Genomic DNA, 27923 nt, shown 5'->3' on the forward strand with positions numbered 1-27923 from the left:
TGTACATCTAAACTGTTTTAAAATGTAATTTGATACATATCAGGATTAATTTGATCATCTGCTCGGCCTCCGACCACAAAGCACTACAGAGGGTAGTGCGTACGGCCCAGTACATCACTAGGGCCAAGCTTCCTGCCATCCAGGACCTCTATACCAGGCGGTGTCAGAGGAAGGCCCTAAAAATTGTCAAAGACTCCAGCCCCCCTAATCATACACTGTTCTCTCTGCTACAGCACGGCAAGCGGAACCGGAGCGCCAAGTCTAGGTCCAAAAGGCTTCTTAACAGCTTCTACCCCCAAGCCATTAGACTCCTGAACAGCTAATCAAATGGCTACCCAGACTATTTGCATCCCCCCCCCCCCCCTCTACCTACATGTACATATTACCTAAATTACCTCAACTAACCTGTGCCCCCGCACATTGACTCTGTAGCGGTACCTGAATAGACTCGCTACTGTTATTTTACTGCTGCTCTTTAATTATTTTTAGTTTTTAGTTATCTATTTTTTACTTACACTTAATTTTCTTAAAACTGCATTGTTGGTTAAGGGCTTGTAAGTAAGCATTTCACTGTAAGGTCTACACCTGTTGTATTTGGCGCATGTTATAGAAACTGTTACAGACCTATATCCATCCTGCCCTGCCTTTCGATAGTTTTTGAAAGCCAAGTTAACAAACAGATCACCGACCATTTTGAATCACACCGTACCTTCTCCGCTATGCAATCCGGTTTCCGAGCTGGTCATGGGTGCACCTCAGCCACACTCAAGGTTCTAAATGATATTATAACCGCGATCGATAATAGACAGTACTGTGCAGCCGTCTTCATCGACCTGGCCAAGGCTTTCGACTCTGTCAACCAACGCATTCTTATTGGCAGACTAAATAGCCTTGGTTTCTCAAATGACTGCCTCGCCTGGTTCACCAACTACTTCTCAGATAGAGTTCAATGTGTCAAATCGGAGGGCCTGTTGTCTGGACCTATGGCAGTCTCTATGGGGGTAGCACAGGGTTAAATTATTGGGCCGACTCTTTTCTCTGTGTATATCAATGATGTCGCTCTTGCTGCCGGTGATTCTCAGATCCACCTCTACGCAGACGACACCATTTTGTATACATCTGGCCCTTCATTGGACACTGTGTTAACAAACTTCCAAACGAGCTTCAATGCCATAAAACACTCCTTCCGTAGCCTCCAACTGCTCTTAAACACAAGTAAAACTAAATGCATGCTTTTCAATCGAACGCTGCTGGCACCCCCCACCCGACTAGAATCACTACTCTCGACGGGTCTGACCTAGAGTATGTGGACAACTACAAATACCTAGGTGTCTGGTTAGACTGTAAACCCTCCTTGCAGACTCATATTAAGCATCTCCAATCCAAAGTTAAATCTAGAATCGGCTTCCTATTTCGCAACAAAGCCACCTTCACTCATGCTGCCAAACATGCCCTCGTAAAACTGACTATCCTACCGATCCTTGACTTCGGCGATGTCATTTACAAAATAGCCTCCAACACTCTACTCAGTAAATTGGATGTAGTCTATCACAGTGCCATCCGTTTTGTCACCAAAGCCCCATATACTACCCACCACTATGACCTGTACACTCTTGTTGGCTGGTCCTCACTACATATTCGTCGCCAAACCCACTGGCTCCAGGCCATCTATAAATCACTGCTAGGCAAATCCCCTCTTTATCTTAGCTCACTGGTCACCATAGCAACACCCACCCGTAGTATGCGCTCCAGCAGGTACAGTGGGGAAAAAAAGTATTTAGTCAGCCACCAATTGTGCAAGTTCTCCCACTTAAAAAGATGAGAGAGGCCTGTAATTTTCATCATAGGTACACGTCAACTATGACAGACAAAATGAGAGAAAAAAATCCAGAAAATCACATTGTAGGATTTGTAATGAATTTATTTGCAAATTATGGTGGAAAATAAGTATTTGGTCAATAACAAAAGTTTCTCAATACTTTGTTATCTACCCTTTGTTGGCAATGACACAGGTCAAACGTTTTCTGTAAGTCTTCACAAGGTTTTCACACACTGTTGCTGGTATTTTGGCCCATTCCTCCATGCAGATCTCCTCTAGAGCAGTGATGTTTTGGGGCTGTCGCTGGGCAACACGGACTTTCAACTCCCTCCAAAGATTTTCTATGGGGTTGAGATCTGGAGACTGGCTAGGCCACTCCAGGACCTTGAAATGCTTCTTACGAAGCCACTCCTTCGTTGCCCCGGCGGTGTGTTTGGGATCATTGTCATGCTGAAAGACCCAGCCACGTTTCATCTTCAATGCCCTTGCTGATGGAAGGAGGTTTTCACTCAAAATCTCACAATACATGGCCCCATTCATTCTTTCCTTTACACGGATCAGTCGTCCTGGTCCCTTTGCAGAAAAACAGTCCCAAAGCATGATGTTTCCACCCCCATGCTTCACAGTAGGTATGGTGTTCTTTGGATGCAACTCAGCATTCTTTGTCCTCCAAACACGACGAGTTGAGTTTTTACCAAAAAGTTTTATTTGGGTTTCATCTGACCATATGACATTCTCCCAATCCTCTTCTGGATCATCCAAATGCACTCTAGCAAACTTCAGACGGGCCTGGACATGTACTGGCTTAAGCAGGGGGACACGTCTCGCACTGCAGGATTTGAGTCCCTGGCGGCGTAGTGTGTTACTGATGGTAGGCTTTGTTACTTTGGTCCCAGCTCTCTGCAGGTCATTCACTAGGTCCCCTCGTGTGGTTCTGGGATTTTTGCTCACCGTTCTTGTGATCATTTTGACCCCACGGGGTGAGATCTTGCGTGGAGCCCCAGATCGAGGGAGATTATCAGTGGTCTTGTATGTCTTCCATTTCCTAATAATTGCTCCCACAGTTGATTTCTTCAAACCAAGCTGCTTACCTATTGCAGATTCAGTCTTCCCAGCCTGGTGCAGGTCTACAATTTTGTTTCTGGTGTCCTTTGACAGCTCTTTGGTCTTGGCCATAGTGGAGTTTGGAGTGTGACTGTTTGAGGTTGTGGACAGGTGTCTTTTATACTGATAACAAGTTCAAACAGGTGCCATTAATACAGGTAACGAGTGGAGGACAGAGGAGCCTCTTAAAGAAGAAGTTACAGGTCTGTGAGAGCCAGAAATCTTGCTTGTTTGTAGGTGACCAAATACTTATTTTCCACCATAATTTGCAAAAAATTCATTAAAAATCCTACAATGTGATTTTCTGGATTTTCTTCTTCTCAATTTGTCTGTCATAGTTGACGTGTACCTATGATGAAAATTACAGGCCTCTCTCATCTTTTTAAGTGGGAGAACATGCACAATTGGTGGCTGACTAAATACTTTTTTCCCCCACTGTATATCTCACTTGTCATCCCCAAAGCCAACACCTCCTTTGGCCGCCATTCCTTCCAGTTCTCTGCTGCCAATGACTGGAATGAACTGCAAAAATCACTGAAGCTGGAGACTCTTATCTCCCTCACTAACTTTAAGCATCAGTTGTCAGAGCACCTTACCGATCACTGCACCTGTACACAGCCCATCTGAAATTAGCCCACCCAACTACCTCATCCCCATATTGTTATTTATTTTGCTAATTTGCACCCCAGTATCTCTATTTGCACATCATCTCTTGCACATCTATCATTCTAGTGTTAATACTAATTGTAATTATTTTGCACTATGGCCTATTTATTGCCTTACCTCCATAACTTGCTACATTTGCACACACTGTATATATATTTTCTGTTGTATTTTTGACTTTATGTTTTGTTTTACCCCATATGTAACTCTGTGTTGTTGTTTTTATCGCACCGCTTTGCTTTATCTTGGCCAGGTCGCAGTTGTAAATGAGAACTTGCTCTCATCTGGCTTACCTGGTTAAATAAAGGTGAAATAAAAAAATAAAAAAATGTGACAAATACAATTTGATTTGATTTGATCTATAGCCATAATATTGCATCACATAACATTCATTAGACCTATAATTCATTATTCATTACAGCTAAATAATTTAATGAAATAAATGAATAGTTAAGTTCTAAAACAACATTAAAAAACACTTTCTGAAGCTTCTATATTGCAATGTTCTACAAGCCATAGAAATACAATGGAACTTACACCACAGGGTTTCTAACCCCAACATTGCGAGACTTCCGGGAACGTTTGCCAAACAGACCAGGCCGGGGTTTGGGGTTTAAGAAGTCAATGAAAGAAGTGAAAAATCCATCCTTAGTTGTTAATTTTCTCGAAATCTAAAGACACAACCTAGATTCGAGCCAATGTCTTAAGTAGTTGAACATCTTATTACTCCAACCTCATGAAAGTCACAAACTGACAAGTTTTCATATTCGGCAAAAACAACTTTATATCGAAAGAGTGGCTTTGATTTGACGGCTTACACATGCGCAGTTGGCGCGAGACAACCATTAGACCCTATGACCTGTCTCTATGCATGAGCTTAGCTAGCCAACGTCGCCATGACATCGCCTACAAGTGTGATCGGGGATTTCTATTGGAGTAGCAATTTTTGCCTATATTCATCCTGTACTGTCTTTGTTTACACAGCATACTACGATTCCCAGAGTGCATTCACTTCCCAGCGTGCAATGCTTCACCCAGGGCTGCTGGCTGGCTAGTGGCTAGTGGCTACTGCTAGCAAGGCCAGACAAACGCGAAGTAGTCTAAATATAACTTTTGGGTTGTGTAATCATATTACAATGCTCACATGAATATCATGCTTAATATGTTTGTCATTGTCACTCAAAAAGTATTCAAATTTAGTAGAATAAAGACAATGTTACAATGCAAATACAATGTGTAAAATAGTTTACGTAGTTTTGGAACTAAACCTCCCTTGCACTGCTTTGTAACACCTTGTGCTTAGTTGTTATGGTGGGCTGGCCCTCATCATCTGCTCTGTAATCAAAGCATTCCCATAGTTCGCTTCTGCAGCCAGTATTCTCAACAAGCTGCGGGCGTGGAGGTATGCTGTCGGCATTTCCTCTCTCTTCTTGCTTGCTTCTCAAAAGTTGCTTGCGCTGTGTCAGCTGCATCCGCAAGGGCAACATGGCTAGCTACTGCCCCCTTGAGAAGATTCAAACAAATTAATAGACAGACTCAATCCTCTCAATACGTATAAGACGTGAGACATCTGAAGTAGCGAAAGTAAAAACAATTCTAGTACCAAAATATTTTTTATGTTCTAGTATCGAAAAAGTACTGAAGTTTCGGTACACCATGCAACACTACTTACTGTCTACTTGGTAAGCAACTCCAGTGTAGATTTGGCCTGAAAGGTGAATTCGTCTCCCAGTGTCTGGTGGAAAGCAGACTGAACTAGGTTTTCCTCTAGGATTTTGCCTGTGCTTAGCTCCATTGCATTTCTTTTTTATCCTGAAAAATGTCCTTAACGATTACAAGCATACCCATAACATGATGCAGCCACCACTATGCTTGAAAATATGGAGAGTGGTACTCAGTAATGTGTTATATTGGATTTGCCCCAAACTTAACACTTTGTATTCAGGACATAAAGTTAATTGATTTGCCAAATCTTTTGTAGTATTACTTTAGTAACTTGTTGCAAACAGGACACATGTTTTGGAATATTTTTATTAGGTACAGGCTTCCTTCTTTTCACTCTGTCAATTAGGTTAGTATTGTGGAATAACTACAATGTTGTTGATCCATCCTCAGTTCTCCTATCACTACCATTAAACTCTAACTGTCACCAACTGAGTTCGGAAGGATGCCTGTATCTTCATAGTGACTGGGTGTATTGATACACCATCCAAAGTGTAATTAATAACTTTGCCAAGCTAAAAGGGATATTCAATGTCGACTGAGGGACCTTACAGATAATTGTATGTGTGGGGTACACTATTATTGCACACAGAGTGAGTCCATGCAACTTATTATGTGACTTGTTAAACACATTTTTAATCCTGAATTTAAATTTTAAAAAATTGAAAAACATCCAATTCGACATTATGGTGTATTGTGTGTAGGCCAGTGACAATTTTTTAAATCCATTTTAAATTCTGGCTGTAACACAGCAAAATGTGGAAAAAGTCAAGGGGTGTGAATACTTTCTAAAGGCACTGTATATCGTCCAACGAAATGCTTACTTGACAAGGCAACAACAATAAGAAATAATAAAATATACGAATACAAAAATAAAGTAAATGGCAGTAGAATAGAATAATACATTTGAGCATAAGTATATTACAGGAAGGCACAATTTATAGTCCAATATTGACATGTGTATTGGGGAAGGGGGGGATGGGGGGCAAGTGTATACATTTTGCAGTATAATAAGAGTCTGGTAGCAGCAGTTGTGATGTGTGTGTAGCATGAAGGTATGTGTGTGTGTGTGTGTGTGTATGTCTGTGTGGGTGTGTGCATGAGTGAGTGCATGTGTGCTAAGGTGCGGAGAATCAGAGCAGGTGGTCAGTCCAGTTCAAGTGTTCAGCAGTCTGATGGCTTGTAGATAGAAACTGTCTCTGAGCCTGTTGGTATCAGACCTCATGCTCTGATACGTCTGCCTGATGGTAAGGGAGAGAACAGCTCGTGGCTGGTGTGTGTGGGGTCCTTGAGGATGCTGTGTGCCTTCCTCAGGCACCGTTTTGAGTAGATGCCCTGGATGGGTGGGAGCACGGTCCCATTGATGTACTGGGCCGTCTTCACAACCCGCTGGAGGGCCTTGCAGTCGTGGACGGAGCAATTCCCGTACCAGGCCGTGATGCAACCGATCAGGAAGCTCTCAATGATGCAGCTGTAGTATTTGGAGCAGACCCGGGGCGGCATGCCACATTTCTTCAGCCGCCTTAGGGAGTAGAGACTCTGTTGCGCACTCTTGACAAGAGTGGTGGTGTTGTTGATCCATGACAAGTCCTCTGTGATGTGGACGCAGAGGAACTTACAACTTCTGACTCTCTCTCTACTGCAGTCCCGTTGATGTGGATTGGGGGATGTTCACTCCTCTGCTTCCTGAAGTCAACAATCAACTCCTTTGTTTTGCTGACGTTGAGGGATAGGTTGTTGTCATGACACCACAATGCCAGTTCACCTACCTCCTCCCTATAGGCTGACACGTCGTTGTTGGTTATCAGGCCTACAATCGTGGTGTTGTCAGCAAACTTGATGGTGGAGTTGGTGTAGTGCAAAGCCACGCAGTCATGGTGAACAGGGAGTACAGCAGAGGACTGAGGACACACCCATGGGGGGCCCCTCTGTTAAGAGTCAGTGTGGAGATGCTTTTGCCAATCCTCACAGCCTGTGGTATGGCTAGGCCTTGTCATAAAAACAGAATTACATTTAGACATACACACACACACACAGTGAGAGAGAGCAATGGAGTGGGAGGGATACTGCTCTGGGCTAGCTAGCTAACGTTACATGGTTGACACTGCAGATAGCTTGCTTAGCCAGCTTATCTAGTGGCAACCTAATAATAAATAGTGCTATTGACACACATCTGTTCACTCTTTATGCCAATGACAAGGTGGCTAGTTAGCCAACAAGCAGAGATCATATGGGTAGCTAAAAACAGGAGATTAAACTTTATCTGTCAGATTCTGGGTTAGCCAAAGCTAGCTAGCAACCTAGACATTTCATTTGCACTCACCCTTAAAATACAATTTCAACAGCAGAATTATATCTGAGAAATGCTTATCTTACTACAGAAATATATAATATCACAAAGGCAGAAGGTAATTAAAGTGCAACTTACCTCTGATCGCGTCTGGTTAATTATCCACGAACAAAAATCTCCTCCGAGTCAAGTGAAGATGTGTGCTTCACTTCAAAAGCCGTGCTGGAGATACAGGGTTTGACAGAGAACTTTGAGAGCCAATGGACTTAAAAGAGTTTTGATGACCAGCTATTTTGAATACATTTAACTGGCCAAGGGGTCGTGAAACATTCATACAGACGTAAAGGGGAAACAGTAGTATCGATTCATGTAAAATAAAAAAATAGAAACACATTTGGAGTTACGAGCGTTTCATCCGACAGCGACGATATAACAATATAAATGTATGTAACTCAAGTGATTTGGTAAAATGTAACGAAGTAAAAAGTAAGTTACTTCCTTCAGAAACTACTTGAGTAAGAGTATAGCCCACAGAAAGTAACTAGAAAAGTACAAGTTCCTCCAAAATGTACTTAAGTCCATGTAACGCATTACTTGTAGTGCATTAGTACCCACCTCTACAGACACTGGCTCTTGCCATAACTGATTTGACAGAGAAATATCTGCTCGATAGGATAAACAGCTGTAGCTATCACTAAGCCATGCTAGCAAGCTGCTGTCAGCTTGGCTAAACACAAGGTCAGCGTAGGCTTTAGCCTACACAGAACTGAATTAGCTGTCAGTCAAGAGGATTGTGCCTTTGGCTACTGGACAATGAAATAAATAATATAAAATAATTGCCTCCACGGATATGGTCTGATTTTGGTTAGGCTACTTTGAAGCAAGGTAAGACATGCCTCATAATATGTAGTAAAACGTTCAGGTTTCAAACAATTAAGTATATGTTTTCAAAATGCATACTGCCTCCAGCTCATTGCGAAGTGGTGTGTGACCCGCTGATGAAGCCTGCCTTCCGTTGCTGCTCTCACGCTGTCTGACAGATTTTCAGCTCAAAGGTTCTGTAATTTCACTAAATTATGCAAATTAACCTACAGTATTTACATCGACTGGTATTTCCATCAATGAATCGTTTTTTCTTCTTCTCCCGGACAACTGGCAGGCAACTATTTTATTTATCAGCTTTTCAATTTTTTTATCGTCCAAAAGCCGGCTATTACCAGCTAACGGAAACCCTGATACAGATGCACACACGCACATACTCATATGCCACTTGTCTACTAAATGACACCTCATTTTGTTCTCTTTGTTGTCATTACGCCACACATTTTCTATTTTCTTTCAGAGAGAGTGAGAAAGAAAGAGCTCTGGCTCTTTACAACAGCAGGATAAAACTGACGGATTAGACAGGGCTGAGCAGAGCAGAGTGCTGGATGGCTATGGGCTTCCAGAGACCGGGCTGCTCTGCGGTGCGTGGGTCGGTAGGTGCATCCTAAGGTGCAGCCATGATGAGGGATGATTGATGATAAATACAGTGCATTCGGAAAGTATTCAGACCCCTTCAATTTTTCCACATTTTGTTACGTTACAGCCTTATTCTAAAATGGATTAAATAACATTTTTCCTCATCAATCTACACGCAATACCTACAAGACCGAATTGTGTCAAGGCACATATCTGGGGAAGGGTAACAAAACATTTCTGCAGCATTGAAGGTCCCAAAGAACACAGTGGCCTCCATCATTCTTAAATGGAAGAAGTTTGAAACCACCAAGGCTCTTCCTAGAGCTGGCCGCCTGGCCAAACTGAGCAATCGGGGAGAAGGGCCTTGGTCAGGGAGGTGACCAAGAGCCTGATGGTCACTCTGACAGAACTGCAGAATTCCTCTGTGGAGATGAACCTTCCAGAAGGACAACCATCTCTGCAGCACTCCATCAGGCCTTTATGGTAGAGTGGCCAGATGGAAGCCACTCTTCAGTAAAAGGCACATGACAGCCCCTGTGGAGTTTGCCAAAAGGCACCTAAAGGACTCTCAGACCATGATAAACAAGATTCTCTAGTCTGATGAAACCAAGATTGAACTCTTTGGCCTGAATGCCAAGCGTCACGTCTGTAGGAAACCTGGCACCATCCCTACGGGGAAGCATGGGGATGGCAGCATCATGCAGTGGGGATGTTTTTCAGTGGCAGGGACTGGGAGACTAGTCAGGATCAAGGGAAAGATGAACGGAGCAAAGTACAGAGAGATCCTTGATGAAAACCTGCTCCAGAGCGCTCAGGACCTCAGAGCGGGGCGAAGGTTCACCTTCCAACAGGACAACGATCCTAAGCACAGCCAGAGCCCGGACATGAACCCGATCGAACATCTCTGGAGAGACCTGAAAATAGCTGTGCAGCAACGCTCCCCATCCAACCTGACAGAGCTTGAGAGGATCTGCAAATAAGAATGGGAGAAACTCCCCAAATACAGGTGTGCCAAGCTTGTAGCGTCATACCCAAGAAGATTCAAGGCTGTAATCGCTGCCAAAGGTGCTTCAACAAAGTACTGAGTAAAGGGCCTGAATACTTATGTAAATGTGATATTTCCATTTTTTATTTTAAATAAATTTGCAAAAATGTCTAAAAACCTGTTTTTGCTTTGTCATTATGGGGTATTGTGTGTAATTTAATCAATTTTAGAATAAGGGTGTAACGTAACAAAATGTGGAAAAAGTCAAGGGGTCTGAATACTTTCCGAATGCACTGTATGTACTCATACAGGATCTAAATACCAGCACGCTCCTGTGTTTTAATCCCCCCTCCCTCATCAAACACACAGCCTTTACTGATTGATCTCATGCCTGTGTAAACCAAACCCCCTCTCCTCCATCTCCCTAACACCAACGACAAGCGTGTGAGGAGGACTGCCATTATAATAGTCACAAAGCTTTTAGGTCTTCTAGACTGGTTGGTAACAGAGTTTACAAAAAGGCGCATTACTTACTGACTTATTGATTAATTAGCCCCCCCTCCCCCGCCCTTGCCTTTCTTGAACTAACCCTTGCACTTGTCTCTTCTTTCTAGAACTGACTTTGGAAAAAAAAGCCTGATATGCGGTTGTCTCTCAGCTTGATTGGCTGTGTTTACACAGGCAGCCCAATTCGAACCTTTTTTCCACTACATCAGATCTTTTCACATCAGATATTTTTCAGAGCTGATCTGATTGGTCAAAAGACCAACTAGCGAAAAAAAGATTGGATTTGGGCTACCTGTGTAAACACAGCCATTAAGATGAATGCACTAACTGTAAGTCACTCTGGATGAGAGCATCTGCTAAATGACTAAAATGTAAAAAAAAAAAAAAAAAAAAATTATAATAATAATAATAATAATAATAATAATAGGTAAAATGATCTGTTCTTAATAAAGGACTTAAAGCTGCAATATGTAACGTTTAGGGTGTCCTGACCAAATTCACATAAAAATGTGAGTAATAGATCTGTCATTCTCATTGCATGCAAGTCTGGGGCGGCAGGTAGCTTAGTGGGTAAGAGCGTTGTGCCAATAACTGAAAGGTCGCTGGTTCTAATCCCCGAGCCGACTAGGTGAAAAATCTGTCGATGTGCTTAAGCAAGGCACTTAACCCTAATCGCTCTGGATGAGAGCGTCTGCTAAATTGACAAAGAGAAAAAAAAAATATGTGGGCTATTTCTATGCTTCCCGTTTTTGCATCTTACGTTTGGTTTAGTACACCAGTCTCAAACAGCTGAAAATACAATATTTTTGGTTATAGAAAATATATTTCACAGCGGTTTAGATGGTACAATGATTCTCTACACTATACTTGCTTGTTTTGTCACATTAACTGAAATGAGGCAAACTATTCGAATTTTAGCAACCAGGAAATGGCAGAGCGATTTCTGCATAGTGCAGCTTTAAGGCTGAGCTCTGTCTTTGTTTTTTTCTTATCTTTGTCTGTACCAGACCAGAGGAATATTAACATTGATCTTTCTTTATGCAATCATCATAGAATAAAAAACGGATCAATAGTCAATCATCCATTACGACTATATCACTGCATGACTGTCACATCCCTATACCAAACACAGACTTGTAAAGCTAAGTGGGAGGGATTCCACCTATTTACATTTTTTCACACCAATTGGAAAGATAACGTTGAATAAATGTATTTTGTATCTAATCTCTGAGCCATATACTGTATAATGGCTCTGAAGAATATGTGACAAGACTGTCCCCTAGTGGTGATCAGAGACAGGATAACAATTCAACCACTGCTTGACTGACTCACACCTGATCAAAAATACTGCTCCTTGACAATCAGATCTGGGACTAGACAGAAGCTGCAGTGTTGTCATAGTGCAAGCAGAAGCTAACCAAAGCATCAGATATAACACTGTGTGTAATACATGGATAGACTGGCTCTGTATTAACCATCCCCCAATCAGAGACCACAAAGAGGTCATTGTACTGGCCTATTAAAAAGAGAGAGGGGAGAGTTTTTGGCTATGGTTTTCGAGTCCAGCTTCAAGCCTGTTGTCTGTTTGAATAGTTATTTTGTACTGTTTATTTATATGCACTGATGAATTGTGATTTATCTGACATCAAACAGAACCACCATAACGTTCCTTCTCCTCTTCCATACAATTCCCACCCTCGCCATCAACTCCCACTGTGGAAATTGCTTTGACGCTGCTGGACTCTGTTCAATTCGGTACTTAGAAGTTTACAGACGACAATGTATCAACATTCTTGAGCCGTGAGAATGTGTTGGTGAATTGACTGATAACATCAATACGTTAAATCAATGTTTACTTTGTGAAACAAAAAGAAACGAATCAAATCAAATGTATTTGTCACATGCTCTGAATAAAATGTGATTTGTTTCTTTTTGTTTCACAAAGTAAACATTGATTTATCGTACCCGAATATCAATCAAATACTTCCCTTGACCTCAGTCAGATGACCTTTAACCTGTGACCTGTGACTTGTGCGGAGATGAGCATTAAAATCAATCACACATACACGTACACACATATGCACACACCCACCCATGCATGTACGCACCAAACACACACACAGCCAAAATTCAGCCAAGATGCTAGTTGGGTGCTGAGAGGAATGGCCCCCCTACTCAGCCTCTGTGGGGGGGGCAATGCGAAATCTATGGTAGGACCACAAATAAGACCTGGCAAGTCTTCTACCTTACCTTCCTCAACCTTACATTTATCAACTCCACTGATGCACAATCAAAACGAGAAACAAATTAATTATTCAGCAAACCATTGCACATAGATCCCAATACCAAGTGGATACCCATTCATGTAACTCAAGACTTGTGCACAAATCTCCCACAAATCTTCAGTTCAATCAGGTTATGTGTGCAGATCTTAAGCCCTTAAACTATACCTGTGAAAAACTATGCACTATTCTGTTTTGGAGTGAATTTAGCTGTTTCTATTTTCACATATCCTTATTTATGAGGTTAAGATGGTGGTTCAGAGGGACTCACCTTGGGCCACTTGGGGTTGAGTAGACAGGCCTTGACAGCATCATCCAGGGAAGCCTCGTAGCGTCCCAGTTTGAGAAGGGCTGCTGAGCGGTTGCTGTAGAGGATGCAGTTCTGTGGGTCGGCTCGCAGGGCGTCGCCATAGAGACTCACGGCAGCCTGGAAGTCACCGTGTTGGCAGGCCTCGTTGCTCTGCTGAACTCTCTCCATGAACTCTGCCTTGTTGAGGCCACATCGGCCCCCTTCCTCTTCAGCTTCACGCTGCGCAGCTCTACCAACTGTCCGGGTGCCGAAGATCGAAAACTGGAGATAGAGGGCAAAGAGGTGGAGAAGTTCCATAATTTTCAACAAGGTTGAAAATGTTGTATCAGTAGAAAATGATAACCTTATAGAGTGAGGCAGGTCAAAAGCATTGCAAAGTGAAATCATTAAACAACATTTAAAGAGGGAGATGAGAGCAGAAATGAAACAGTTTACTGTTTTTACAGAGGATTTGGGTTTAATATAAACACTAAGAGAGAAATTGATTCAGCCCATTTCAAAGCTATTTTTGCAGACCAGCAGAAACCCCTAACTCAGCATTAAATAAACAAAGCCAATATATTCAGGCAGTAGTTCACTATAAAACAACTAAAGATTTATAATTACACCATTACCATTGCAGATCCCCAAAATACAGCTCTGTTTAGGTAGCAGAGGAGACCAAAGTCTTATTAGAAAATGACTAGTTCGGAAATGTTGTGTCAGCTGACCAGAGATGTTTTGTTAAGCATTATTGTATGACAAAACCCTCTGGGTTGTCGATCTGATGGAGCCACTTCCACAATACTTCAGTCATACCACACCTCCTCCAGCTGAATTCTGGGATAGGGCCGGCCGCCGGCCTGGTAATTACTTCCAGAGGGTGAGAGAGTGAAAGGGTAACACAGGAGGAAGGATACACGTCAGCTATGAGTGAACTACAGTCAACATCACACTATTGTGGAAAGTGTGGTTTTGCTATTCCTTACTTTGCATCCTTTCCCTTTGAAATGTTAATCACTGCAATTACAGCATCACTTAGGGCAGTAAAAATGCAAGAGAGCTCTGATCTGAACAAACCCTACGCTAACTACTGTCTGCTCTTAAATGTCCTCCTTTGCTCTCAGTGTTGTTTGGTTTGCATGCCGCCTTTGAGTGTTACAACTGGAGAGAAAGCATGTTGTAGTAGGATAGACAATGGGATTGGGGTAAATCTAGGCTAATTGGGAGTGTGCATAGCTTGTGCAGCCACCCACTGGTAAGGCCTTGTTAAAGATCAGAGCTGGTTATGATCTAAGAATGCACATCAACCATTGGTAAATAACAGACTGGGTCCTGGTGTGGTTTGGGGGGCTGTTTTGTTGCTGTTCGAGTGTTTGTCAATGTGTTTGTGTTGTGAGCTTGTGCATGAGAGCTTTTCTCTGGGTGTCTAAGGGGGGGGGGGGGGGGGGTGGACAACTGGAAGCTGTGCAGTCAGTTTTAAACACTTAGTCATCATCGGAGGAGGCGAATTGGCAGGTTTGTTATCAAATCCAGTGACATCAAAAATAATACTGATGACAAATAACATCTGCTGTCATTCTATTCATATCAACCACTTTTAACACAATCTAAGTTGGCTAATGGATGTGTGAGTGAAGGTCCCCTCTGTGATCTAGACTACACTCCTAGAAAAAAGGGTTCCAAAGGGGTTCTTCGGCTGTCCCCATAGGAGAACCCTTTTTGGTTCCAGGCAGAACCCTTTTGGGTTCCAGGTAGAACCCTCTGTAGAAAGGGCTCTAAATGGAACCCAAAAGGGTTATACCTGGAACCAAAAAGGGTTCTTCAAAATTGTTATCCTATGGGGACAACCGAATAACCCTTTTAGGTTCTAGATAGCACCTTTGTTTCTATGAGTGTAGGGTACGTTCTGGTCTCTGGCCTGTCACATCCTGAGGTATCTGTGTGGGCCCTACACTGGGCAGAAAGGGTGGAGACTGAGGGAGAGAGAGCTGAGATAATGAAGAGCCTAGACTAATAGGGGTCCCTATAGAGCAGATGGGGAAAACTCCCTAACATGTAATTCACAAGGACTGCAGAACAGAATGAGAGAAAAACACACACAGGTGGACACACACATGCACAACAGGAATTAGTGAGAGACATCTATTCCGATATCATGGTAAGTAACCCCAGAGCACCAATGTGGTGGTTTATGCCTTCCGACCAAAATAAAAACATGCCACATGCCAGCAATCACTTGATCTGCAACAAGTACAGGGCATGAAAACTGGAGGGTTTATGAATTTTTAATCCATTAGTATAAGTATTAAATTACACAAGAGATTATGATAATTCCATCGCTGATAAATGTTGCACGCTGATAAATGTTGCATGTAGGATCAAGGGTCCCACATGCACATTGCTCAATGAAGATATGCATAGTGTATAAATAAATATATACATCTAATATAAATACATACATTTATAAATATAAGAATCTATGATTATTAAAGAGAATAGGCTTACTTACAAATTTTACCTGTCTGGAGTTTCAGTACTTAATTTCAAATATTTCCAAATTAACTCACAATAACCCTGCATAGGCCTACATCATAATACAATAATGGGATAGTGAAATGCATTAAACAGCATTAAGTTTAAATGCATTAAAATGCATTAAATTAGTCACAATGTTTGTAACAATGTTTCCCTGCATCATCCGTGTAATAACATTGTAAAAGGTTTCCCTGCACTGTAGTTACAATACCACTGTATTATAAAGTGGGACAGGTCTTGAATTCTGATTTGCAGCATTTATAGCGTAATTCAGGATGTTGTTCGAGACCATCGTTAGCGTTGACCCTGCATCCTTTTGTTTAAAAGCTGACTGTAGACTCGCTTCATCTGTAGCCTAATAGCTAAGCATGACTGAAAAATCGATAGAAAGTTTATGACGTTCTTTCGGTGACCATATCCAGTTCACAGTGCAAAAGTGAATGTGATTGCTATTTGAAAACGACTCACTAATAAAATTGACTATTATGGTAGGCCAATATATATTTTAAGTCATGTCACTTTACAGCAGTTTTGTGCTCTGTTTGTTTACCTTTTCCTTTAAAGTTGCTTGCTTCTCCATCCTGTGTGTATGTAGGCTACTTGGCTTCTACAACGGTTTCTCTCATCCCATGATAAACGTCACTTAATGTAATGCAAAGTGAGTTTTTTAACACCAATAAGTCTTCAGTTATTTCCAAAGTCTGTCGGTTTTAGTCAGATAGTCGAGAAACTGTAAAAAGGTCACCTTAAAATAGGTTTGTTTGCGTTCTAGAGGAACTTTTCTCAAGGAAAGTGCGCCATGTTGTCAAATTCTTGTTCCTTTTTTTCTTGCCTTTTCCCCTGTTGCCATAGCGGATTTCTGTGGAGCAGACGTTTATGGAGCCAGTTTTACTGAATAGGCAGACAGCCCAGCTAGCACATTTGGTTCGTTGGAAGTTGTAGGAACGTCAGTATTTGGTTTCCCATTTGTTCTGGGAACGAAGCCATACATTTCCTGACCGGTAAAACTGAACCTTTTTATTTAAAATGTTGCCTGTTCTGGGAACGTAAATGCTTAGGTTGCAGGGAGGTTCTGAGAATGTTTTACTATGGTTCCCTGAAAGTTTCCCTGGGAGGTTGATTAAAGTTCTGAGAACGGAAATTAATTAAATAACGTTCGGAGAACATGTTTCAATAAGACTTTTAATAACACTGTTAGCTTAGATAGATAGAACACATGTAATTTAATTTGCTTAGGCATTAATAATGTAAAAACATTTATTTTTTATTGTGGCACGGCATCAGTGGGATTCAAACCTATGATCTTCTGTTCTCTATCCCTGGAATTAGTCGATTGCGCCACCAGGATGGAGTTAGCGTGCCATGTTTTTATTTTTGACTCATACAAAGCTGTTCATTTTAGTCTATTCAAACAGACCTCAACAAGCACTCTTTAAGAACACACTTTTTAAAATAATGTTTTTATTTAACCTTTATTTAACTAGCCAAGTCACTTAACAAGATAGAGGATAGACAGAGTTTTGTTTATGTTGAGAACAGAATGTATGTTTAAAACATTCTTAGAACATTCTCTGAATGTTACAAAGGTTTTCTTGTGGTTTTCTTAACGTTCTGAGAACAGAAAGTGTGTTTTTAAATAACATTCTTTGAACGTTCTCTGAACGTTACTAATGTTTTCTTGTGGTTTTTATGGAAAGGCGTCTTAATGTTCTCAGAACAATTTGGGAACATGACTTTAAATAGAACCATGAGGAAACCTGTAGGAAACGTTATGTTGAAGTACTGAAATTCCCACAGAAAAACGTTGTTTCTTAACGTTCTCATAACAATGTGAGAACGAGACTAAATAGAACCATGTGGAAACCTGTAGGAGAAGTTATGCTGAAGTACTGAAATTCCCACAGAAGAACGTTGTTTCTAAATGTTCTCGGAACTATTTGAGGACATTCCCAATGTGAAACCAGTTGGAGAACGTTCCTAGAACATTATCAATATTGACATGTAACCATGTTTGAACTTTTAGGAAACGTTCTGTTAAAGTAATGAAATACCAAGAAAATTCCTTAAATGTGCTGAGAATGTTCCAAAGCAAAGCAACTATCCTGCACCATTCCCAGAAAGTTGTGGGAAGGTTGTAGGCTATGCAAAATAACCATAAGACAACCACGCTCTCACCAAGCTCTAAGAAACATATGGTTCCTAGAACATTATGTGCTAGCTGGGAGGTTACCTAGTGACAGAGGGGAGTTTGCCTACCATTTCTTCATTCCCTACACCAGTGTTTGTATTTGTTTAATGTGTGGTATTTATTATAATCCAAACCACATTGATCTTGAATATATAAAGAGTCTTCAATACTCTGTGGAATGTCACTGCTTGCTTCTCTCCCTTGATTGGCCTACCCTCAGTGGAAATGCTCTTTGAGAGACAGAGATTTTTTTCTCCATGGCCAGCAACGCTTCTCAATACGTACTAAATATGTGTTGAATTGTTCAATGTCCCCATGCATGCCGGGCAGTTCGATACTTTCTGCCATTCCCTATAGAGTTTTTTGACAGTATTATATTGAGGAATTTCCATGCATATAGGCATAGCCCATAGGGGTGGGGGGGTTATTATTTTACATTTGACATTTTAGTCATTTAGCAGATGCTCGTATCCAGAGCGATTTACAGTTAGTGAGTGCATACATTTTCATACTGGCCCCCCGTGGGAAACGAACCCACAACCCTGGCGTTGCAAGCGCCATGCTCTACCAACTTAGCTGGTTTAAAAAACACTCCAGGGCACGGAATCCGAGCCCAGGTCATTCTTGAACGTCTACAACTATATACAAAGTATGTAGAAATTATAATGGACCTAAAAGTTTTCAAATAACTGCCCTTTTTCTGGGTCGCAAATTGATTTTGACAAACAAATAATTCCGGAAAAACATCTGCGCGGCCCTCCGATAAAATTTGAAATTCCGATGTGGCCCTCGAGACAAAATTATTGCCCAACCCTGCCCTATAGCCTACTGACCAATGTTTCAGCAACCTAAGGAGCCTAGAAATGACTATTTGAATGTAAATAGCCTGCCTCTCGAAATTGTGCTCCTCAGGGGAAATGGTCCATAGGCCTTTTTTCCTTTGTATACTATCCTATATCATATTATATTTTACATTTTAGTCATTTAGCAAACGCTCTTATCCAGAGCGAATTACAGTAGTGAGTGCATACATTTATATTTAATATTGTTGTCCACTATCCACAATTGAAATTGTCTATATTTACGCAGGCATAGCCTATGTGCTTTTGGCCATAGTTTTGAAGAAGAATGTATATTTGGGTAGTATGCCCATAATAAACTTAAATTAGGTCCCATCAATACCGTCTCAGCACTCCGTTATTTCATCTCCAGTGGATAAAGTACACTGGCCACCAGAGGACGCTGCCAAAATACTTATAGACCTGTTGTAGATGTCTCTGTCCTGAGCCTGGACTCCCTCTCTCGATTTGCCATCATGTGTGTTAACTGCACTGATAAAACTTCAAGAATTGGGCTATATGATAGTCCTAAACATTTATAACATAGGCCTAATATAAAATGGCTTTGAATAAAGCTATGCCCCCCCATAGCCTAATTCAAAGGGATTAAGGGTCAGCATGCCACCTAAATGTAGTCGGTGTCTAACCCCGGGAAATGTTGCAAATTCCAGGATAACGCAGATAACGCACGCTGTGCGACCGCAACTTGCGCGCGCTCCAGGTGACACTCCATTATCTAAATCGGCACTATCTGTCCTAATATTCTCTTGACAGAAACACTTGAGAAAAACATTAGGTAAACATCCTAGTTTAGATTCAGATTATGACTCTTACATAGGCCTATTGTTTTATCAAATGTCCTCACCATGGAGACAGTATTTGACAGAATGCCCATCAGTTGGCAGTGATTGTTTATATTTTGTCCTCTGACCATGAACCTCTCCAGACGCACGTGAAGTGTGCGGCGTTTACCTAATTCGAACTGCACATAACGAGTTGTGATTTTAGACATTGATCACGTCTCCACCAACATGTTAATTTTTTTCTAGTTCATCGACAGACTCATACATTTTATGCTGAGACAGGAAATGCTTTGTGGAAGACTGCATTAATGTGCGTAATCGTTGAATGGCCTAGTGTAGTAGGTCTGTTATTCTTCCATTATTTAGTACCATTTTCAGATGTTATTTGATAGAATAGAATAACTTTATTTCAATGTTTGTATTTAGAGGTCCATGCATAACTTTAAAGATAATGCTTGGTCTAAAATATGTTGGTGCTATGTGATTGCAATTAGTTAAATAGTGTACAGCAATGCATTTCTTAAGAGCATGATATATAGTCTATTTAACTTTGATATGTTGCAATAGGCTATTTTACTGTGAGTTGTCCAATCTGGACAGCGAGATTACGGTTCATAGGGATCATTCATTCATTTCTTTTCAGCAAAAATGTCTGTGAATATACTTGTTATAATGCATATCCTTGCGGCAGCAAATGTCATGTTGACGACGACTCAAACCTGCCTGATCCGGCTTAGATTCGGATCAGGCAGGTTTGAGTTGTCAACATGACATTTGCTGCCGCTGAGCAGATTCCACTCGTGGATATGTCACAGTCGAACCCGCCGCTTTTGGTAGTGCGGAGCAGTCAAAATAGGTGCGACTCTTTTGGCAATGCCGATGGTGTAGACCCCTGCAACAAGCCAGAGCAGAGGACACCGTGTAAAAATTGTCTGTAGGCAACATGCTGAAAATAAATGAATGAATGATCCGTATGAACCGTAATCTCGCTGTCCAGATTGGACAACTCACAGTAAAATAGCCTCTTGCAACATATCAAAGTTAAATAGACTCTATATCATGCTCTTAAGAAATGCATTGCTGTATTAGGCTACACACCGTCAGAGACACAAGCGTGCATTGGTGAATAAAAGCTTTCCTTTTGTAATGGGTATTCTCCTACTATAGGGAGGGGAAATTAGGCGAGTATAACGTTGTTTCCATTATACAAATTCTGAGCATCATCATTTCAGCATTAACATTTTTGTATCTGTTTGATCTATTACATAATGTAGGCCTGGTATGATGTAAGTTCAGGTGCCCATTTAAGAGTTATGATACAGTTCCTATTGTCCCAGCAACTCTAAATATAATGTATCTTAATATGCAGGACAGTTACTATTTATACTAATTTCCAAAGATATATCTGCTTCATTATAATAAAGTCCTATTTTGCTGAAATGTAGAGGTCAAGGTGATCATATTAGTTAATCAATTTGATCTCATCACCTTGGTATCCTAAATCAATACATTTGACAGAAATATACAATATATTATGTTGTCTTATACTTAGGCCTACTTATTAGAGGAAAAGGGGGTCAAATTCCATATTCGGTGGCATAAGGTCTTACATCCCCACCTGTCTAGTCTAAAGGAATTCGGGGGGTTGTGACAGCGGAGGAGTGCCCAATGGTGATTGGTTGCAGAGGGAGGTCGCTGCTGCCTAGCCCTCTACTGTAGGTATAAATCCACCGTCTAGTTCTCATCAGGGAAACCTCTACTGGAACTGTCTACTCTCCCACTGTACTTGACTATTGAGAAGTTAGCATTTTACTCTAAAACAGAAGTCTACTAAGGTGAAGTAAAACGTTTCGAAAATTATTCTTGCTTTGATTGTCTTGGTCTTAAAACCTGAAACAGATGTGCTTGTTTGACTGATTCATATTTTCTATTTATAGGGTCAGTGATTTTATACGTTGTAAGTGCTTTTAAATAAAATTATGATAATAAAGAATTAATTTGTAGTAAGAAATAGTAATGTAATTAATTATGCTATTATAAGCACCTGTCTGGTTGTTATAAGACACACTTACCACCAGTTTTTTTCTTCTTCAGTATTCATCCCTAAGTTTGTATTTTATCTTAGACAAGGGCAGTCTACTCCCTTGCTTGCTTATATAGGTTTATATTGATGTTATTTCTGTAGTGCTAATAGAGTGATATTGAACTCAACCTTCAATGAGGGTGATGTTCATTGATATGGAGCTCATCCTCTAATGCTTGGATCCACTGCTGATCTTTGTGAATTAACACTAAGTGCATGAACTTAGTTTATTGATGTTAAGCTCTTCCTTCACAGTTATACAGTATATACATATTTTTTGTTATCCAATGTTTTTATTGTTTTAAGTAAGGTATACAGTTATTGAATTATTGAAATATAGTGAATTAATTGTGTATACATGTCCATTGTTCACACTTGGAACATAGATTAATTCCTCAACTTGTCTGTCCTCAGCTAGAGAAATGAAGAACCCACAGGAGAGAGCTCTTCACGTGGCCACCCCACTGAGGGAGAGCCTTGCCCTGACCAAAGTGGCAGGCACCTCTGTCTACCTGAAGCTTGACTCATCCCAGCCCACAGGATCCTTCAAGATCAGGGGCATTGGACACCTTTGCAAGACAGTGAGTGAATCACCCATACCTACAGATTAGGCTCATGAGTTAGGAAAGGAAAAGGATGTGGGTGGAGGGAGGGTGTGCTTGTGATAAGACTGGGTGATGGTATTACATAATAGGTTGTGCTAGTACGCAGCAAAACAACATGGGGTAGTGGGTTGGGGGTGTGGATGGTGAGGGGGATTGTATATATATAGCATGTTCCCAGTAGGACCAGTCCAGACTAGTTTGAGTAGGTCAGTCCAAGTCTGAACACTGGGTTGTCTTGGCAATGTGGGGGAGGGGGGGCAGGATTTTCAATGTGTGGTCCTTGAGCTCTTCTCGTAAAGGGGAACAGAACTGTGAGTCATGTCATGTGCTCTTTGTTGTCTTTCAGTGGGCCGAGCGAGGCTGCGAGAGATTCGTCTGCTGTTCAGGTGAGCAACCAATCACAGCCTTACCTTGAAATCACCATTAAATGTTTTATCACAATACAAGAAGCATATAATTATCTCAGAATTCTATATGCTTATGGGATCTTTCAGACAAGCACTCTCTGTATAGTATACATTTTCCTAAAGTGGCCGATATCATTGCTCCATCACAGGAGGAAATGCTGGTATGGCCGCTGCCTACTCTGCCCGTAAACTTGGTGTACCTGCCACAATCATTGTGCCCAGTGTCACCCCCAAACCTACAGTGGAGAGGCTGAGGGACGAGGGCGCCAATGTGGTCATTCATGGCAAGGCACTGAATGAGAGCATTGAATATGGACAACAGCTTGTGGCCAACAACCCTGGATGGATCTTCATCTCTCCCTTTGATGACCCTCTCATCTGGTGAGTGACAGATACCATATCAATACACTTCCGCAACATCAGTGTTGCCCTATTACCTGTGTGTGTAATCTTAGTAATAGTAAGAGTCTTCCATGAAATGATGAGGAAAGCTGATAAGGGATAAGAAACATTCCACTCTATTCCAGTCCAAATGAAACTTGGCATTAAGGCATATTTTGTTATGTACATTTATGATGTGTTGGGTCCTGAGTGTTATCGTGCTTTGTGCTATGATAGGATGATTGGCAGAATGTAGAAGGATATCTTATCATGCAATTTTGTGCTGGTGTTAACAAGAGGAGGGATTTCACATAATTTAATTCTACAAGGTTACTGAACCCTTTTTGGCAGCCAGATGTTTATGGTTTATTTCATAGCCAAACACTAATTATACACCTCAGCTGAATACACTTCATTGTTATCAGCAGCATTATAATGGAACCAGCAGCCTATGTCTTTTCATGGACGATTTACAACATAGCTAAGTTTGAAAGATTGCTAGTGTTCCATTCCAGCCAACATAGAACGCTGTATACAAAGCAGATTCAAAGGACTGTTTTGCAATGCATCATGATGTGTTTTGTAAACTGAAAACTCACTTTTTCAATCTCTTTTCAATGTTTGTGTGTAGGGAGGGCCACGCGTCTCTGGTGAAGGAGCTGGAGTCCGAGCTGCAAGAGAAGCCTGGGGCGATGGTGTTGTCTGTTGGCGGTGGAGGCCTCATGAATGGGGTTGTCGAAGGACTGCGCCGCGCCGGCTGGGACGATGTTCCAGTCATAGCTATGGAGACTGTGGGGGCACACAGTCTCAATGCTGCTATGATGGCTGGGAAGTTGATCACTCTGCCTGAGATCACAAGGTAAGAGTCACCCTCACACTGAGAGACCAGAGTCACTGAAACATTACAGCCAAACAGTCATATTTTCGCACAAAAAAAGAATGCGAGCCCTGTGCACAACAACAATTCTATCATTTTCATCTCCACAGCATTGCCACCACGTTGGGCCTGACAAGAGTATCTGCACAGACCCTGAAACTTGCTGGCGAACACACAGTTTACTCCGAGTTGGTCACAGACCAGGAGGCTGTCAAAGCTGTTGAGCGCTTTGTTGGTGAGTATAACATACAATAGGCTACAGCTGTGTAGAGGGTCATATGATTACTATACCTAGACATGCCCACAAGCCTCTCTGATACTAAATTCCTATTTCTCCCTCCTCCTCCTCCATCTCCAGACGATGAGAAGGTCCTGGTGGAGCCTGCGTGTGGCGCTGCCCTGGCAGCTGTGTACTGTGACATCATCCCAAGACTGCAGAAGGAGGGCAAGCTGGCGCGAGACCTGGGACCTGTGGTGATCGTAGTGTGTGGAGGCAACAACATCAGCATGAAACAGCTCCAGAAACTGAAGAAGCAGCTGGGCATGTCATCTAGCTAGGCAGACAGACAGACAGACAGACAGATGGCTTTGGGTCCTGCTTAGCCTTTTCCATCACGCCATTCCTCTATTACCCCGATCCTTCCAGTTGTAGCTCCCCTACTCCATTGGGCACTACCAATAAGGGCATCCGAACAGAAGTCATGAACTCCATGGGGCCAAATCATTCCAGACTGTGTTCAGTATAGGCGTACTCTTGAACTCCTGAGAGGGGCTGAGACTGAAGGATTAACTGACTATGGATTCATCAATAGCCTAATGCTAAGATAGATACGCATTGATAGGCATACAGATAGTCTACTGATCTGGCAGTAGTAGTCTTTGAATTGAATAACCTAGATCCACAGGCGGCCGGTGGCACCTTAATTGGGGAGGACGGGCTCATAGTAATGGCTGGAATGGAATTAATGGAATGATATCCAACACCATTCCATTGACTCCATTTCAGCCATTATTATGAACTGTCCTCCCCTCAGCAGCTTCCTGTGCCTAGATCCCTCCAACTCAACTCTAAACCTCGAAGGCAGTTCCACTGCTTTTGAAAAATTATTCTTCCCCTTTAATCAGGGACTGATTTTGACCTGGGACACCAGATGGGTGCAGTTATATCAGATATAACTGAAAACCAGTAGTAGTCCAGACCTCGTAGGGTAAGAGTTGAATACCCCTGACCTAGATGATTCACTTCTTGGGTTAAAGTTAATCAAGTAGAGTCGTATTGTTGTTTGTATTTAGCATGTTTTATGTTCATGCAAAATATACAATTGGTTGTATTTTCTTCACCCCCTTTTGTACTGTATGAGTGATATTTAAAAATAAATTATATTTATTTTTCCTGAATATCCTGTCTGGAACACCTTTTCTTATAATCTGTGTTATGAATTTACTATTTAGATTATGGTTAGGCTTATTTATAAATCCACCATGGGTTTCTCAACTTTCTCAACTCATTGTTCTATTGTGTGCAAATAAATAAATAAAAACTACTAAATTAAATTAAACTAAATTAAACTGAAACTTCTCATTCTTACCATCACCTATTTATTATTATTATTGGATGAAATTGTGAACAATAGCCATGTCAGACATGAAATGCATCTAATTGGCCAGTCATATGGTTCACCGCAGGTCAGGGGTTCAATCCTAAAGATGATATATTGAAGCACTCTGCATTTGAAGGCTTGACCTATCACCGACCTATCCATGACCACCACTGTGGAAGACAAGTGGCTTTTTAAACTGTTTATCGTTGCTGTACCAAAGCAACACCATACCATGCCAGATGAACTTTGCAAATAACCATGCCAGGTGAAATTGAATGACAGTGTAATTACAGTCAGTCTTATAAAGGGACATTTGGTGATATCTGGTCACAACCAGTTATGGTATGACATAACAAAAGTGTCTAGTAAGAAGGCATGTTACACTGCAAAACTATGTCGACATGTCTAGCTTAACAGTTATGATAATCAATATTATCTTATAGATCATCTTGACAAGTCAGGATTTGTTTCAGGTGTCCTCTAAGATCCCTCAATTTACAGGGTCATAAAACCCTTATAAATGACCAGTTCGAATGGAGAGTTTTCCTTATGCCCTTGATAAGATGGTGCAGAAAACGGAAGGCACTTTTAGAGGCCACTGTCATTTATCGTTATAGTATAGTCTGCCATTGAATATACATAAAGCTTTAGGCTATTTGTCAAATATAAAAACAGTTGCCATAATATTGATGCTGCAGCACACAGACACATACAAAAATGCATTTTCATCATTATGGAGGCTTCAGTCACCCAAAATCAGACATCATTGTAGTTTTGCAAGAGAGAAATTATCATACGACATTGAGGGTTCAGCGTCTGAAATCAAATACCTAATGTATTTGAATACATCATCACCCAATATCATTTAAGTGCTTGATGTGGGAAAAAGGAATCACCATTATTTTTGTATTCACCGGTATATAAACAGCATAAGCCTTAATGTGGTAGTGGCCAAGGACATTGCATTACAGCTAGTAAATCACAAATGTGACAATCCTTTGAGACTTCTAACTTTCATCAGCAGTTTTTAACTTGTTTTGTCAGTCACTGACAGTCACTCAATTAGCCATGTCAGCTAACAATTTTTTGATTGGTAAGTTAGTCTAGCCAGTTATCTAAACTTGTAGTAATCATGGCTGAATACCGGCCGGGCATGCAGGGCGCCTACCCAGGGGCCCTGAACTCATTGATTTTGTTAGTCACGCTCACTCAGATATGACTAACATGGCATAAGTCATTGCAAAATGTGTAGAACTGCAGAACACTTGCTTTAAAACTGCAAAAAAGTATCTCTGCCCAATGGAAAAATAAGTAGAATTGCATGAAATGTGTAATAAAATTGTGAAGAAAATCTCTGCCCCATGTCAAAATGAGTAAACTGCAGGAAATTCACTTTAAAATGCCCGCAACCAAATCTCGCTTAGGACCCCCAAAAGGAAAATGATAACTTGTTTAAACGAATTAGTGACATTACTAATGAACTGGGAAGCGCCAAACACCTGTGCTGTCTCATGTTACACAATGATGTAAAATGTTGAGTTGCGTTTGGATGGTTACACTTAGTGAGAATGTGGTTTGGCCAGGTCAATACGGGCCTTGTTGCTCCTCTAATCTTATCTGTGTCCCTGCCTGAGATGACGGAATACACTGGAAGTCAAACTTTTCCCCCCCTTCCCTCATCCAATTGGCCGGTTATTGAGGGCTGTGACCCAGTTCTCTTTCTTCATTGGCTGGCAGGTCGTTAAAAAGGAGGCAGCAGGCCCTGGGTCTTGAGGTGATCAGCCAGCTGTGAAAGAGGCCCTCTGACGACAGGCTTCCTTCCCCCTTTCAAATGACCCAAACTGCCTTAAGAGTCCCGGCACAAAACATTCTCAGAATTCCTCACATGCAGCCCAAGATACATGCAGTCTGGGCTTTATATAGCCTGTGACAGGGCACAATGTGTAGCGTACCAAAGGGTGGAGAAGGGTGACTGAGTTGTCAGACAGGCACAGATCCAGCTGGAACTGGCCTGGCACTTGCTGCTCTGAAAAGGTGTCCGGTTTTTATAGCAGGCTGGGGTGTTGTAACACGTGTTGGAGTTGGGACTAGCTAGGACCCTTAGATAAAACACACAGCAGAGTAGCCAGCTTCATCTGTCATGGTCAGCACCCAGCCTTTCACACAATGGTCTGTGGGGACACAAGATAAGCAGATCCTTTATCTTCCAACACCCTTTCGGTAAACTCTTGAGGTTTTGTTGATGCGTGAAGAAAAGCATCACAATTTATCTGATAGAATAGCCTATGGCAAACACACAACTGAGCAAAGACTGGCAGTTTAAGTGGATTTACACTGATTAAATGCCAGTGAATGTGGCTGGGGGGAAAACACTCAAATAGAAGAAATTATAATATATAAAATACTGACTTAATCCTTTTGACCTCCTTGGGAGCGTAGGGGCGTCCACCATGGCTCACCACTTCACTCTTTTCAGTGT

General features: G+C 41.5%; 2 protein-coding genes across 2 annotated transcripts in view; one reads left to right on the forward strand and one right to left on the reverse strand.

Moving 5' to 3' along the window:
- LOC311141959 (tetratricopeptide repeat protein 28-like) overlaps positions 1-16243 on the reverse strand; it is a 325737-nt gene extending 309494 nt beyond the window's left edge. Inside the window, 2 exon segments of the mRNA XM_084177484.1 lie at positions 13105-13404; positions 16211-16243. Coding sequence (XP_084033610.1) covers positions 13105-13404; positions 16211-16240 — 330 coding nt within the window. The 5' untranslated portion in view covers positions 16241-16243.
- A 5752-nt stretch (positions 16244-21995) lies between these two features.
- LOC311141067 (L-serine dehydratase/L-threonine deaminase-like) lies at positions 21996-24401 on the forward strand (the record flags this gene model as incomplete). The annotated part of the gene is made up of 6 exons (XM_084176345.1): positions 21996-22154; positions 22525-22564; positions 22735-22966; positions 23598-23825; positions 23954-24078; positions 24202-24401. 6 exons carry the CDS (start codon positions 21996-21998, stop codon positions 24399-24401), a joined length of 984 nt encoding a protein of 327 aa, XP_084032471.1.
- Positions 24402-27923: the final 3522 nt, after the last annotated feature.

Source organism: Coregonus lavaretus, assembly GCF_964263955.1.
Source record: "Coregonus lavaretus genome assembly, chromosome: 14".
NCBI lineage: Eukaryota > Metazoa > Chordata > Actinopteri > Salmoniformes > Salmonidae > Coregonus > Coregonus lavaretus.